Raw genomic sequence first — 17,106 nt, 5'->3', positions numbered from 1 at the left:
CCTCCTCATCCCCAGGTGCCTGCCAACCATAAAACTGCCGGCAGTTTTATGCAAAAGCAGCATGGCATAGCCCAGCCCAGGGCTTTGCCCCCCCTCTCCAGACACTCCCCTGGCAGCTAGGTCCCTCAGAGCCAGCAGGGCTTTAGGCTCCACCGAAGGAGGTAGGGACTGCAGGGCATGGGGGCGCATGTGGGAAGGACGGTGCTGGCATGGGGGCCGAAGTGGGGCGCCCCGAGGCAGCCACCCCCTTCCCTAGGCCCAGCATAAGGGAAGTCAGGGCCGAACATGGCTGCGAGGGGGGCGGAGCGAGCGGGGAGCAGTCGCTAGGGCCGCGCGCTGCGCCTAGCAACACCGTGCTGGCCGCTGCGCTTGCGCAGTGAGGCGCCTGGCGCCGCGGGGCACGCCGGGAAGGCTCGACGGCGGCGGCGGCGGCGGCGGCGGGGTCCCGCCGCCGCTATGAACGAGGCGGTGGTGCGCAGGACGCAGGAGTCGCTGGGCCAAGTGATCCGCAAGCCGCCCCTCACGGAGCGGCTCCTGAGCAAGCCGCCCTTCCGCTACCTGCACGACGTGATCACCGAGGTGGGCCCGGGAGCCCGGCCACCGGGCCCGCGCCGTTGCCGCCGTTGCTAGGCAACGGGGCCTGCCTGCGGGCTCGCGGCCTCGGCCGGGGCGGAGGGGCTCCCGGGCGCCCCCTGCCGCGCGGGGCGGGACGGGGCGGCGGCCCGCGGGACGCGCCGGGACGCGGGGAGCCGGGCTGTCGCCGAGGCCCCGCACGCTGCGGGTGGCGGCGGGTGGGGGAGGGAGGTACTTCTGCGTATCGTTGCATGTAAAGGAATGGGAAAATAATGGAGAGCTGCACTTAAACCGTGTACGCCGGTGCTGACTTTTACTTTTCTTCTGTTTTGAAGGTAATTAGAGTAACAGGTTTTYTGAAAGGACTTTACACAGATTTTGAATTGAAATCGGATAATGTTAAGGTGGGTATTAAGCGTTCTTATTTATTTGTTTTTAATATTTTAAGGATTCTTTGAACCTTGCCACAAGGTATTTGTCATCGTTTCTGTGTTCAGCTTCAAGTGATTGTCKTTAGTTTAACATTGTGAAGACAAAGTAGAAGGTATTGCAATATTGGTTATTTTATGTAGTGCATAAGRAGAGTATGTTCAGATTGCATTCATGGCGTTGCTAAGCGTATGGATACAAATAAACTGTCTCRTGTGAAAGAACTGTTTCTCTACAGATCTCAAAACAGTGAGATCTAATCTATGGTGAGATCAAGATTTCCAAAGTACTATTGTGTTACAAGTAATCATTATGTAGGAAGACTGCCTTGAGGTAAATAGCCTCTGATAATAAAATTATGGATACTAGAAATCTGTCCACAACCCTTCCAAGGGACTGGTAGTCTTGGTACAGAATGTGTGTTTTTAGGTTTATTGCTTTAAATATGTGTGTGTACATATATACACATCCTAATTACTGAAAGAGGATGTTAATGTTACTAACCAAAAATGCTTTTATTGCGTATGAGAGTGACTCTAGTCTGTGTTTGCTCTTCTTCCAGCATCTGCCTCCCTGCTTARCCAGGGATGCTGACTTCTCCAACTACAGACTTGGTTCAAAACTAGACTGTCATTTGAGTTTCTAGTTCGTGGCAAATAAAGAAGCATTTGTATGTGTCTAGTTAGAAAGCTATGTCCACTGGGGATTGTTTAGTGTAGCAACTACAAATACAAGGTGTATGAGCCTGGTTTATGTTGTATACAGGTCCCTATACAATCAGTTGTGTAGCTTGTTTATGCAATTCATGCAGATAATTACTAATCTGATATGTACATTTATTTTTGTGGATGTTCATATTGTTGCATTGCTAACATCTAAATTAGTTATACAGGGGACTGATTGTTTTTGGTATTTTTCCTGTTGAAGATGATCAGTAGTTCTGTGATGAAGAACAGCTTAGTGTATGCTGTCTCTTGCTTGGAGAACCCTGTGCATTTTATTTTTTGTGGACTGAAAAAAACTGTATTTCCTAGCAACTTCTAAGCATCTCTTTGCTTCTGTATTCGCATTCTGTCACATCTGTAARGTTGCACCAATCTCTTGAATACCTCTCCGAGAATTTCTTCCATAGTCCATGCAATCATGGTCATGGTTTTCATGAGCTCAAGTAGAGGAGGTCAGAACGCTGCAGTGTTGGGAAAACATCTATAGTTTGTGTTCTCCTTCTTGAAACATAGGCCAGGAGGAAGACTCAGTGCCTGCAAGATGCTTCATCAGTGTAATTTCTGTTGGAGTCTTAGAAAATCAGGAGAGTGACCTTCTTGTGGTGGAAAAAAAGGGGAGGAATCTTTTTGTGGAGACCAGAACTACCTGCAGAGAGTTAGAGACTGAGAACAGCAGTTGGAGTCTTTGTTGTGGCTACCTGTATATATTTCTGTGCGAAGGTGATCTGCTTTAGGTAGAACCAAGGGAGGATGCTCCTCTGGTGTGAGGATCTTGGCAATAGATACGTAGATGTGAAATGGGCAGGATGCTCTCAGAAAAATGAGCGATCTGTACCCGTTTTGTGAAATAGTCCTGACACTGTAGTCCAGAGTGCTTGCTGTGGGAGGGGAAAAATGGTGATTGTTCTTTGGTTGAGTGGTGCAATTGCAGATCACTGGAAGCATAGCCTGAAACTTGGAAAATCCAAAGCTGTGGTAATGTTCCTGGTTCGACCTCTGTGGCTGTTGGGACTGCCTCCTGTTTTGAAAACTCCCTACATGGTGTCAAGCATCTGTACGTGCTGTAACAGGCTTGTTTCTAGTTTCAACTTGCCTATCACACGTGGATATAGTAGTGGGGTTTTAAACTCCAAGCATCCAGCATTTCTCCTGGGCTGCTGCTTGTAGCTTTGCTGTTAGGATAATGTCTGGTGCTTAGATAACTGGTAAGGCCTGGTCATAGCCCCTCCTTCTAGGTTAAAAAAAAAAAAAAAAAAAAAAAAGGGGGTGATGGTGGGGAGAGAGGCAGGCTAGAAGAAGCCATGAGCCAGATCTGGCTTGTAGAGCATTCAGTTGGTCCTCGTTGAGTTGCCATCTGTTTCAGGGTTTGTATAGGCAAAGCGGTTAATGTGGCAGAGACATGAGAATTTAAAGTGCAAGGATTCCTGAATTKTTGGGACTCCTGGAACAAATACAGTTTAACTACTAACTGCCCAGTTAGTTGTTACACTGCAGTACTGTACTGTACAATATTGCTGTCTTCATGTTTATCAGAAGAGTTTATTGTTAGGTCTRGTAAAAATTTGTCCTCCTATAAAAGAAAAGATTTGATATCAAGCTTGCTAATTTTGTCTTTTTAAGCTCTCAGCACTGTTTCAGATGTTTGTTTCTATTTTGATAGGACTTTATTTTCTGATGTGTGTATGAGCTGTAGATTTCCCATTGGGTTCATGAGGATTTCTTGTTTGGAGAGAAAACACTGATAATATAACTGCTAAAAATGACGAAGATGTAGGAGAAACTTTTGGATCATCTTTATTTGAAAATGGGCTTAGTTTGGAAGAGTGTCCTGTCTTCTTCCCTCAATTAATAGATTCCATTTGTCCTTGAAAGGACAGACAACTATTATAATAGAAGGAGCTTGCAGTATTTCTTTCCTTTTCTATTTTGCTTTTGTATGCAGGGAGCACTGGTGATGGTGTAGTGCTCTTGACCTTAATGGAGAGAATTTCTAGCTATATGGCAATTGTTTGTTTTAATCTGTTTAGAAGAGTTGAAGATGGGAAGTATCCTGACTCTGGAGACTGTCTTCCCATGTGTTTAATTATCCTTCRCAGGCTGGCAGCAGAACCCAACTTTTGTTTATGGATTGGCTTTGGGACTTGAGATATCACATAGCCTGTTCTTTTAATGTCCAATGCTGCAGGATTAGATAACGCTGCCAGATGGCCTTTAAAGATTATTGACCTTGTTCAGCTAAGATAATATTTGCTTCTTTTACTTCCCTTTTTATTGGTATCTTATATTGGTATGTTAGATGCAGATTGCTCTGGATCTGGGCACCTGAGATACCTAGACAGTAAGTGCAGTGTGAAATCAGATGTTTTGTTGCAAAATGACTGTTCACTTTTCTAAAGTAATTGAAATGCCACTGGTCAGTTTTTCAGTTATCAGTCTGAATGGCATGATTTATATTATTTTGAAAATGCCCACTAAAATACACACAAAAAATTCTTGCATGTTTTTACTTTCTAAAATTCTGGTATAATACCTTCTTTATCTTTACTCATCAGAGTAAACGATGAATAAGTAGACTTTTGTGCTGAGACTGGTAAAAATTCCATGAATTTGTGATGTTTTATTAATAAAACATATTTTTCCCAAATATTCTGCAGCTGTAGAGACTTTGCATCGTGATTTCRTTATTTCATTCCCTGTGCAAGGAATCCCCCAGTAACCAGTCTGGGGGTTGTGAGGCTTTTATTTATTTTTATTTATTTTTTTAATGATTTTACATCATCACCAAAAGCTTCTTTTTTGTGAATATTTGGGGAAAATTGTTGGCAAAGTATAATTTTAAAACTAAAACATGTCTAGTAATATCTGCCTGCCCCTGATTCCCACCATCCTTTGTATATTTTCTTTACTTGCTGTTAGGTCTGTTTTACAAAGTATAAATATAAGCATGCAAGTCCTAGAGTTTGGACTCTCATAAATGCTGTAACTTTGGGACATCTGTGTTGAAAAATATTCTGAGCAAGAACTGTTTCTCTGGGCAGTATCTGAACTAACAATCCTGTTGCAACTTTCAGAGATTCTTTTGGAAATATTTGCCTGATTCTTTGAATAAAACTCAAGGTTCTTTAATACRTAATTTTTGAGAACAGAATGCTGGAAGTCTTACAGTGGTCTTAATGTGCTGGAGTGAAATAATATTCATATTAAAACATATGAATACTTTTAATGATATACTTTTAATTTGGCTGTTCTAGTTCAATATACATCTATTACTAAAGCCGTCATTTCTTAATCAGAAATAAATAACTAATTATAAAACAGGGCAGTAGCCAATTTTCCTGACCCTACAAATGAAATGCCAAGGTCTTTGACCACATCTGAATAYGTGGCATGGCTTGGAGGATCAAAAACAGGTACAAAGATTTCAGGAACAGAACTTTTCCTTTATTCTAAGCTCAGTCTTTTATTCCAGGCTCAGAAGCTGATCTCAGAAGAGGCCCTTCCTTCTRCTTTGGGCAGTGCTAGGCTGGACTTGCAGCAACCCAGGGCAACACAAGGATGCTAATAAAGCAGCTCCTCATGGTTTGCCCTCCAGCTTGCACTTCTGACAAAGCCTGCTTATGAGACACAGATTGGCTGCTGCTATAATAGATACTTTCTGCAAACATTCCTACCGGCAGAGGTTTCCTAGCTTTTAGCTGATACATGGAATTATTTTAAAGTATTGATATTATTTCTTAACTACTGTTTTACCAGGATAAAGATGCSAAAATCAGCTTTCTTCAGAAGGCAATTGATGCTGTTGTACTGGTAACAGGAGAGCCACTCTCAGTAAAACCAGCACGTGTTGTAGCTGGACATGAACCTGAAAAAACCAATGAATTACTTCAAGCAATTGGGAAGTGTTGCTTAAATAAGGTATGACATCACTATTAAGAGTTTGTCTTTTCTTGCAGTAATGTCTTTATTGAGCTGTTCTATATATTATTAGAGCTCAATTTGTGACAGACTACGTTGAYACTCATCCACTCTCTCTATTAAGATAACATTGTGTTGGGTCACCAKTTAGCTTAAGTCAGGTCCTTGCACAAATACATCTTGAATGGATAGTTGCTTTTAATTTATRCTGTTTTCTAATTTTAACCTTATTCATTGATCATGTAATACAATTTAATAAATATGAGGCAGAATATGAAGTTTCAGAATTTTCAACTTTTGAATACAAACATATTAATTATGCATCCTCATATGAAGAGATATTGCTACTTTTGATTGATTTCCTGCTGCCCCCCAGATCTTTAATTCTCTAATGAAAGTATTTTTTTTCCTRGGGAGATATCTTTTCTTTGAATACAAAAATGCAGCAAAGGGGACATCTGACTAACCTGTGCTACATAACCTCAGAGGCATATTGTTCTTAAAATAAGTGTTGAAGCAAAGATAATAGGGARTCTTTGCTTATACAAAGCTGTGGAGATTTTGATATACAAAAGTGTTTAAAATTTTTGGAGTAAAGAGTGTGAAGAAACTGTATATATTTAACTGAGAAATACTCCAGTGTTTACAGGCTGTCTGCAGCTTTGGATTAGCTACTAATAATAATTTGGATAATTTACTGATTTTTTTTTATTTATGTTATTTTGTTTTATGTTGTTTTGTTTTAATAAGTCAAGTGGTATGAGCTTTGTTCTTATGGAAGAGCTTGTGCTCAGGAAGGAGGAAGTTGATAAGCACTTGATAGAATAGTTTTGTGCAGTGTTGTGATGAGATACAGAATCCAGAAGATATAGTCTACCCATCTTAGTTAAGATTATTAGCCCCTTGGCCTTTATTATTGTGAAACTTGTTATGCATTGTGGAAAAGATTTTCTTCAGACTCTAACTTGATACTTCCGGTACTGAAATGAACATACTAGTTGGAGTTGCGTAGCTCAAGGAAATGTTACTTATGTACAGATGTGAACATCCAAATGCAAAAACTCATAGTTTTGTATTTGCACACCAGGAGTCAAACCCCAGGGCARTATCAGTTTCAGTGACCTAAAAGACACTACTCTTTTAGAAAGGACAAGGAGAATTCTAAAGAGATTTTTTTTTTTAAAAAAAAAATTTATTTTTCTAATATCCACAAACTCCTTGCCATTTGGACATTGAAACATATCTTCAACGTACTGTTGAAACAATCTGATAATTTTTTTTTTTTTTTTAAAAAAATTGTAGAACGGAATTAGATACAAATGCTTTTTAAACTTTGTAACTGAAACTTATTGAAAGTGGTTCTTAATGTAGGTGTCTCTGCCTTCTCAGCAATTATTTCTGATTGAGTAAGTGTTAGGTAAAAACTCAATATTGCAAATACAACATCATAATGTTATTTTAAAAAATGTTTAACCAACCTAGCAGTTGTGATTTGAAACTTGACGATAATTTACTTTAATATTTTGAAAAAAATGTACGCCATTGCAATGAGAATTGCTATTATGCTATAATACAAAAAAGGAAAAATATTTATATACTTAAACTATTGCAAGAATTAAAAGGAGATGTTTTTTTAGAAACATTAGTATTCAAGAGAGAGAATATTTCCAAAAGGGCAGAAACATGCTTTATATTAAAAACATCTTGTTGATTGCAGGGGTAAGAAGAAAGACGATATTTARTGAATTAACTTTTATACTCATTTCACTGAGATTTTTCTATTCCTTGCAGCTGTCCAGTGATGATGCTGTAAAAAGGATCTTGGCTGGGGAAAGAGTTGATGCTAAAGGGAAACCTCCCTTGTCGAAATCTCGAGATAAAGAAAACAGAGAATCCAGAGCAGAAGAACAAAAAAGCCATAAAGAGGTAGGAATCTGTGGCTTTCCTGGGGTAAAGAGACTACTTCTTTTTTTTATTTTTTTTAAATCACATTTTTTTTCTTTGTAAAGTCTCTGTGTGATAGAGTTGCCATATATTGAAGCTAAATTTTCACTTTATTTTTAGGGAAAAGGGGACTCTGAAATTAGAGACARAAAACCCAAAGAAGATTTGAAAGAAGAGATCAAAGAGAGAGAAAAGGAAAGTGATAAACATAAGGATAATGAAGATAGGCGCAAAGACCCTGAAAGGCACAACTTTAAGGAAGGAGAAAAACAAGAAAGAGAAAGAAACAAAAGCAGAGGAACCAAAGAAGGAAGAGAAACAGAAAAAAACAAAGGAAAAGGAGACATAGAACGAGAAAAGGATCTTGAACATGATAAAGGAAGGGAAAGGGAGAAAAAAAAAGAAGGAGGAAAAGAAAAAGACAGACTGAAAGAACGAGACAGGGATAAGGCTAGAGAAAGAGACAGAGAAAGAGGAAAAGACCGGGAAAGGGATAGACGAAGGGACAAAGGAAAAGATGGGGAACACTCAAGAGAACATGGAAAGGATAAAGCAGAGAAAAAGGTAATAGACATCTTATTTTTTGGGGAAAAAAAAAGCTTTTGGCATTCTGTGGTAGAGTTTGATTTTTTTTTTTTCCCTAATGAGCTTGCATATTTTTATTCTCTATTCATGTAACAACTGAAGCACTTTTTTTAACAGCAATTACTCCAATTTCTCTTATTAAATGAAAGTTGCAGTACAGACTTGATCTGGTAAGAGTACGACTGAGGCTATGTGTGTAGCTTCCTGTCTCTGTCATATTATATCTTCATTTGAGCCATTAGACTCCCCTGACTGTGCTTTCTGATCATCTAAAAAGCAGCTCCTTTTCTGCACTCTGCATATCGGAATTCTCCTGATGGCATTAGATTATGTTTGGCAGTGACAGTTTGCAGCAACTGCTGGAGTCATATACTTATGTCCTCTGGTGTCTCCCCAGTAATGCATGCTATGGTTGCAGCCATAGTCAGCTGTGGGGAAAGAAAGGGTTCAAAAAAGGAGTTATGGGCCRTAATTGGTCATTAATATCTCTAAAGTTTACTTCTTCTGCAGTAGGACACAGAGGATGTACATACATCTGTACATCATATATGTGCATCAWACATCTGTATTTTTCTTCTGGCCTTCTAGCCAAAGCTGCTCATTTCCAACTTGTTCTTTTTTCTTGAAAGAACTGAAGGGAAACCTATCTACATCAGATTATTTCCCACTTGCAAGGGTGCTCTATCTGTGGTGGGTTCTGCRTGTATTGTTACTTGTTTGAGGGGAATACATTTCCACCATTATCCCATACTTCGAGACTTCTCTGTGTAAAGTCCTGAACTGCCTTAAAAGCTATCTCCTCATTGCCTTTGATTGTGTTGCCTTTACTAATACTCTGTCCTTCTCCTCTAAATATTTCCTATTTCTGTTATGTAGCATACTGTTTCATAGTAGAGATTCAGGGATTAATGGATATCCAAGAGTACTTGTATTAGGTAGTAACTTAATTTTGTTAGATGTGAGAAAGCACTTCTGTCAGTACCTGTCTGCTGGYCTTAAGGATTTTTCCTTGCATAGTTTTACTCATAAATAACAATATTTAATTGTGAATTTTATTTACTTAGGCACTTGGTATGTTGCTGATGTCTGATGCCATCTGGAATTTAATACAGGCTGTGCATTTTAGCACTGTCTGAGACTTCCTTGGGTTTCAGGAACAGACAAGAGAGGCAAATTTTAGAAGGCAGGTTGATGAATAAGTATTCTGTTGTAACTTGCTCAGTTCTACTGTGTGCTCATTTTCCCTTTCAATTTTTTTGGGTAAGTGGCTTGCTCCTCAGCACATACGTGGCTTCATGGTTGAGCACTTGAGTCTAAAGCGATTATTTCATTTAGTCCACAGATTCTGAGGAACCTGTACTTAGAAAAATGGAGAAGCCGACTAAAGACAACAGGTACCAGCCAGATAATCAGGTTAGTAGTATAGAAGATCTGGRAAGGTGAAATACTGAAGGTGTTGCATTTTTAGTTGCTTTGGGAATCTGCATGTAGGATAGATAGGATTGAAAAATAAGTAGATGCCAAGTTTAGAATTCTCAAATGGACTCTCTCAGSTTAACTCAAGGATTTTTTTAAATACATTTATTACAGTGCAGATAATGCYAGTTTACTTTCTCATCTGTTATGTGTTTGGTTTTGAATTTTCTTAGCTTGAACAAAAAGAAAGGTCTACTCAGCTAATTACGTCTCCCAGATTTTTAGTTTTGTGTGCTGATGTTTGGGTACTTCAAGAAAATGCTTGTTTGTTCAAAACTATCTGTTTATTCCTGTGAATCTTTCCTTGAAATCTGTTTGATTTTTATGTACTTTAATAGAAGTTACCATTTCGGAAAGAAAATGAATGCAAGGTTCTGCCTGGGCCCTGTGTTTTGGAGYTGGATGACAGTAGGGCAGGATATAGGCTCACTGGTTGCCTCTGAACAGTAGCAGCTGCTTGTGATACCATTGTGTCAGCATCTGTTGCTTCTTGATGACCTAAGGCAATTTGGGGAATTACTGAGCCATGTGGCTAAATGTTTAAAGAGGAATACTTCAACTTCAATAAASTAATCTAAACCAGTTCAAACTAGGAAAAATAGGCAGGATCCCAAGTCTAGCAGGAGTCTCTGTTGGGAGTCAATGGGCTACTGACATCATCATGTCTTCTACATTAGATGACAAATTTTTATAGCCATTCTTTGACTGAAATCCAACYAAACTTTTAAAACTATTGGCACTTGGAGTGAGAGCTTATAAAGCAGTTTTAACCCTGAAGCAAGTCTTCATAGCCAAGTCAAACTTCTGTAAATTGGGTCTTTAWTGGAAATTCTGAGCCGCATCCCAAACTATCGTAGTGCTCTTGGGCACCACAATAATACACTAGTGCAGTAAAGTTTCATTTCCCGTCTTAGGTGCTTTTGGGAATGAGTCCAAGGCATGTTAGTTTATTGCCTTAAATCTACATGACATGCTTTTCCTTTACTTGCTTGCRTAACAGTAGACGCTGCTTAGCCTTTAGGTAATGAAAATATGCACTTTAGACCAGTGCATGACAAATGGTCACCTCATTAAGACTGTGGAACAGAAGAATGAAATGAAAATATTCCCAATGAATCTTTAGAGCTAGAGAACTAAGATAGCTGCACAAAGTGGTTTAAAGGAAACTCCAACATGAGATAATTGGGAAGTGCATCTTAAGGGACTGGGGTTGATCTTCCTGTCATCACGGTAGCTTCGCAGCAGGGTCATGCCTTTGTTTGCAGGGATTTGCCCTGATTTTAAACTACCCTAACTCAATTTAAATCACATAGCAGTGAAACAAGCTTATTAAAAAGAAGGGGTGTCATTTCTGTGCTTATGCAAATGCGAACTATTTAATTGTATTATTTTGTAGTCTCTGCTGCATGATTAATAACTTGTCAGCATCCATCTGTAGCTTTTTGGAAATACAGTKCACAGTAGGTGAAACAATTTGAAACAGACCTTTCTAAGCAGTGACTAATAAGCCGATGTGTATACATCACTCACTTGACTTCTGTCCTAAAGATTTGCCCCTTCTTCTATTCTGGTTCCATTCAGCAACCCATCCCAGGCTCGTAGTCTTGCTGTCTTTGTCCTTACACTCCTCAGCCTTCTCTCTCTCTTTCCAGTCTCATGTAGCTTCATTTCACAATGAACTACTTACCTGCCACTTGATTCAGGTCTTGCTTCCTCCATATTTGAGTTTGATCCTTTCTTCTGACACGCTGCATGTTTAGCAGCATGAAGACGTGAAAACAGTGGGAGAAATGGGAACTTTTCTTTCAATTGAGATGTCCTTGAAACATCAGGCTGAATCACTTGTATGCTACGTTTGTTTTAGAGTACAAGTTTATTTAGAAACTTTGTATGTTTCAAATATTTAGTATTGCTACTTGCTACTAGGCAAGCCTTAAAATGACACTTGGAATTTCAACAGGTTGACCCTCTCTCCCACGCTTTTTGAAAATAATATRTTTATCTGCTACTAGAGAAGCTCAGTATGTTACCCAGCAGGTAATAGTCATCACACAAATACTCATAATTTTCTGAAATTAAAAGAAAGCAAGTTTAAGTAGGAATCAAAAAGAAACATTTGACTACCACACAACTAATAACATGGCAAGCAGTCTATGTATGTAAAGAAGAGTACCTTTTGATCCAAGAGCTAGTTGTTGTATATCACACTGTCTGTGATTGGAGGAGGTAGAATTGTATTTTGTTAGCTCTCAGTCCAGGTCAGAGTCTTGTGTAAAATGAACACTTCCCAGCATGACTGATTAACCTTCTAAATAATAAAGATAACCTTTTTGATAGAAAAGGATTCAGGCTGTATACAGACCCTCTGAGCATATGGTGCTGTTTATAGGAAAGTGGTTGCAGAATAGGGTTACCCCTAAGGCAAAACACCTTGGAAAGATCTCATCTATTTTACAGATGGCTGCAGAAACTTTTGTCTAAAGTTTTTTTTTTTTTTTTTTTTTTTTTTTTTTTTTTTTAATATCCTGTCTTTTTTGGCCACATCTTCAGTGGCTTTCATTTTTGCAGCACAAACTATGTTGCTCTGGAGCTGTTCGTTTGAGTCATCCTCTAAGTCATATCTAATGCCGTTGTATTTCTTTTGGAACTGATATAGAAAGTATAATGAAACAACTACTGAAWCCAAAAAAGACATTACCCTAGAAGCCACACAGATAATCATTCCATGGAAACCTCCTGGATGTGGCTCATAAAAATTTCTGTTCTAGTGTTATGAATGACCCTCTTTCTTCATGGTATTAGTAACTCATAAGTGGTTCATATAATAGAAGACAAATATTAAAAATTACATTTAACAAGCAAGATTTTTCTAGTTCTCTTTGTTTGWAAGGTTTTAATTAGTAGAAGCTAACACCAATAGAACATCATCCTGCAGGGGCCTCTCTTTCAGGAAAATATAGTTAATCAGTGTTTTTCTAATAAACTTTATAATGACAGCGGTCATACTGACCTTAGCAAATACAGCTCTTGTTGTTGCGCACTAGTAAATTATGSATCTTAATAACAATAATAGCTATTTTAGGAGTAAATATTGTGAATACAAACAGTTTAAGGAAAAAAATAAAGAAAATCTTTGAGGGAGATGTAGTTTCCAGTAAAGGCATTAGAAATGAGCTATGTTTATTTATTGAGGAATAGTTTGTTGCATAATATGCTACGTACAAAAACAGAGTGTTTATGTGTGTGTTTATCCTGTGCCAGACCTCAGCAAGGTCTTCTCTGGGCTGTAACTGTAGATTTCTTCACAAGATAGATCAAGTGGAGCCTGAGGATCAGTGCATAAATGTCACTGATAGAAGCTGTTCATGCCATCCATGATTTTTGTCTATATGGAAAGGGAGAGAAATTAACAATTTGGCAGAATGTCTTTTCAAAGTATGTTGCTCTCCTTGATTTGCTCAATTATTAGAAAACATTCTTTTTCTTTCTTAACATGGAAATCAATAATGAGAACAAAGCAGCAGGCCRGATGGTTTACAGCAGACTACTTTAACCTCTCCAGATAGAAATATAACTATGCAAAACTAGAAGGTGTGTGTACGTACATGTAGGATTCCACTTTAATATGTTTTTTTTCCCAAAGTGGTGTGAAATGAAGTGTAATGCAATTCTTTTTTATTAACTAGCTCCACTGTCTGTTATTCCAAGTTTTGGAGGCTCTGATTTTGTACAAAGAATAATTAYCTATTTCATTTCCCTTCAAAAAGACTTAAATTGTAAATATTGTGGGGTTTATGTTTTTGTATGCTACCTTACTGATTAAATTTTAGCTTTTACTTTGCATCTGTTGCCAATGTGCACRCATGGCTCTACAAAAAAGTTAAAACTCTGTTTACAGTCACTACGTAACATAAATAACTAAATTGACTCCTACAGAAACCTTGGTACCTGTTCTCAGCTCCTTCTGCACCTGTGTTTAGTTTTTTAAGTTACCCCAGGAGCAGCAAATGTTTGAGTATACCAGATGTGGCCTGCAGGGTTTCAAAGCCAGACTCTGATAGTACGTAAATTTAACTTTTGCTCCCTGCATAGTGTTATGATTGTGAAAGATGGTAGTAATTAAAATGAACCACTTCAGTGTTACTTGTCTTTTTTGGACTTTTATCTATTTTCTTTATAAAGTGTCAGCATTTCCTAAAGAGAGTGAAATGAAAATACTGATAATTTTCATTATAGTTCAAATATAAATTGTAATAATCCTGTGAATACAATTTATATTTAAACTGGTTATGTTGTTCAGTACTACGTACTGTTCATTTGGCTAGATTTTGCAAATCAGAGGATGTAGACTTTTTTTATAGCTTATTGAATACCAGCTTCCTGAAATTCTGAACATGCAGGTTATAGGGCAATAGCTAGGGTGAAGAAAATAGATTGTTTCAGTTACCTAGACGAATGGTGACCCTTACTTAGACTGCTCACTTTACTGTAAAGTACCTGCAAATAATGGATCTAGTCAATTTATCTCAGTTTACGTACTATGACTTTTTTCTGTTGCTAATAAGCCATTCCCCATTGTTTGTCAGGAACTTCCATAGAACTGATGGAGCATTACAGCATGTAAAGAAGCAAGATTTGCCTTGAAAGCAAAGCTGTAACTATATCTGGCATGTAAACTTCACCTTCTTTGTGTAATTGTACCTCCAGTGCCAGTGGGTACATTGTTGTTAGATTGTAGAGGTGAGATACTGATTGTAGAGGTGAGATACTGCTCTGTGCCGTGGTCATTTAAAGTAGTTTGATTAAATGTGTTTACCAATATTCTGTACTTCTGAACATCTTTTTGCAGTGTTATTTTCCCTTATAACATTTGTGCTCCATTACAATACACGTAAGATATGATGGAAAATGAGTATCATTATGTTGTGTAATTTGGCAGTTTTCTCTTACAGGTTATTGCGGAACTTTAAGATTCACATAAAATGGATCAATATGTAATTCAAATTTATGTTATGAAAACGGACGTTATCAGCAGGGTTGGCAATAATTCTTGGATGCGTGAATTGTTAATTCACAGAAACACTAAAAAAGCAGATAAAAAGGAAATCCTGAGCAGTACCAAGCATACGTCAGGATTTTGAACAAGATGCAGAGATGTATTATAGGAATAGAGGCTATAGGAAGCATAAAATGGCTTTCTGTAAATCATCATTCTATAAATCTCACTTCATCTGCTGTGTTTAGTTGTGGTCACTTCATCTTTAGTAAAAAATGTTTCTGATGAAATCAGGGAATTAAGTAAAAGGGAAACAAAGTTATTAGAAGCATGAATGGCTTTTTTTTTGAAAGCTGCTGGTTTATAATTCTGCTCAATAATACAAGAAGAGGGGAGCTGTGATTTCATAACGGGGTAGATTCTGTCACTGGCTCTATCCTTCAGTCTACAAGTAAACAGAAGTATTCTCTGCAAATGTCAAGATTTGTCAGGAGGAATGTTAGAATAGCACCTGCTCTCAGACCCTTCTGTTGTCCAGACTTGCTATAACAGATGGTCTCCTTCGCACCCTGATCCTGTATCTCCAGGTATTTTGTCAGTCTGTCAGGAATCCTCCTTTACACCTTGCACCTCCTTTGGAGGCATTTGGACTTCAGCTGTTCTTCAGGTAGAGTGAGCAGCAAATTTGTACTAAATCCTTCATGTAGCAGTAGCATCTCTCCCAGACCTGTTCCTCTGCTTGCTCTCACCAAGGTGTTTTGAGCCCTGTTCACTGAGCCTTTTTATAATGCAAGAACTGTAGCTGTCTTAGGCCTCTCTTGCACTACCTGAACGTAGACTTATATATCCCTTCACACGCAGTGGACCTTATAGTCCAGATGGCCTCATCTGGGACTGGTTTGATTTCCTCTCTTGAGTTACTGTTGCTTATGCCCATCTTTTTCTCAACCTCCAGCCAAGTGGACCTGCTGATTTAAGCTGCTCCTTTCCAAGGACGTGTGACCACTGAAGTATATAGTGTAGAGCCTTTACAGAGAGTATTGCCAGTCAGCTATTCTTTACTTCAGGCAGTGCAAGCTATATCCAGAGAAAACAAAATGATACTTGCTTGTTTTCATTTCTTGGTGTCTTTGAGTTACTTTTAGACTTAGGTCAGAGACCTCATAAGTGTCTTGAATCTTCCTCCAGTTTACTTTTTTTCATGTTTGAACTGTTCTTTTTATACTAGGTGCTGACAAAGCCCCCCTTTTACTCATTTACAGTCTATTTTCCAGAAAAATAGCTGATCCTTCTTACCAGGTTATAATGTCCTCCTTCAGGTGATCCATCGCTTGTTTGCTGGTCTTTCTGGCGAGACCCATTTTCTTAGTTCGGCCGGGACCTTTGTCCAGGGAAGTTGCCATTTGACTAGAAGACCAGACAAGTCTGGTGGCACTGATTTTCAGTCATCACCTCTTCTCTTTTTGGAAGAAAGTTTAAAAAGACTTTCTAGAAGATCAAAGAGGAACTGTCTGTCTGTTACAAATAAACAGTTTTGTCAAAACATTAAAGTAATTAATCTTACTCTTTTGACTCACTGCTCCTGCTTAAAAGTCTACTGACTTTTCTGAGAAAATAGACATTACGTTTTTTAATTTCTGATTTTATGGGTCAGTTTGTAAATGAGTGTATGAATGTGTGTATGTGTGTGTATATACATATACACATGCACACACACTTGTACACATGCGTACATGCACACATACATATATAATGGATGTGTGTAAACATATATCTAATTTAAAATTGTGTGTGAGGGGTATTTGTTTTTGTTTTTAAGAGTGAAAGTCCTACAGGAATATCAAGGCAGCCTTCAACCAAAGGATCAAGGCAGCACACCGAACCTGGAGGAGAAGGTAACTAGAAGGAGGATATTCTTTCTATTAAATTTCCTGGAGGGTTATTGAATAGGAATAGCATAAATGCATAAATATACTTGTTTATTATTTTCTGTGCTTATTCTGTGCACACAGCCTGCATTTATGAATCCAGTAACCAATTTTTCTGCGTAGATTTGTTACGTGGAGGGTGTTATTCAGTTCGTGTGCTTATATTCTGTGTGAGCAGTTCAACTACAGATTTTGTCTGCTTTGAGACTTCTATATTGTGTTCTCTCAGAACTATTTTTGTTGGTCTACAGCATTTTTTCCTGTCATTTTCCCCAAAACTGTCTTGTTGCTCTATAATTTAGCAAGATTGGAAGAATATACTTTGCAAAACTGAGTGATGCTTAATCTCTGTTTCATTTCTGTTTCATTACTAAGGATAAGTGAACAAATGAACAGTATGTACTTGTTGCTAAAATGTTGCCAGTTATCTTTACATAAAGGCAAATGAAAAAAATGTATGAAATGCTTAGTGTAGAGTAATGTTCAGCACAGTGGTTTTATTTAAACTAAGGCTTAACATACCTTGTATAAGATT

General features: G+C 38.3%; 1 protein-coding gene across 4 annotated transcripts in view; it reads left to right on the top strand.

Annotated features, from left to right (window-relative positions):
- Nucleotides 1-399: 399 nt before the first annotated feature.
- The window catches only part of IFT54 (intraflagellar transport 54), a 52,900-nt gene continuing 36,193 nt past the window's right edge, over nt 400-17,106 (top strand). For 3 of the 4 annotated variants that reach the window (XM_085304390.1, XM_085304392.1, XM_085304391.1), the window contains exons 1-7: nt 400-579; nt 909-977; nt 5,481-5,642; nt 7,434-7,568; nt 7,707-8,150; nt 9,507-9,584; nt 16,463-16,538. In XM_085304390.1, coding sequence (XP_085160516.1) covers nt 457-579; nt 909-977; nt 5,481-5,642; nt 7,434-7,568; nt 7,707-8,150; nt 9,507-9,584; nt 16,463-16,538 — 1,087 coding nt within the window. In that variant the 5' untranslated portion in view covers nt 400-456. The remainder of the gene's footprint in view (nt 580-908; nt 978-5,480; nt 5,643-7,433; nt 7,569-7,706; nt 8,151-9,506; nt 9,585-16,462; nt 16,539-17,106) is intronic. The other variant, XM_085304393.1, reaches the window with a different exon arrangement.

This window comes from Rhea americana, unplaced genomic scaffold (genome assembly GCF_003343005.1).
Source record: "Rhea americana isolate MKP2758 unplaced genomic scaffold, rheAme1 scaffold_209, whole genome shotgun sequence".
NCBI lineage: Eukaryota > Metazoa > Chordata > Aves > Rheiformes > Rheidae > Rhea > Rhea americana.
Note: the sequence above shows the minus strand (reverse complement) of the source record. Positions and strands in the feature narration are given on the sequence as shown.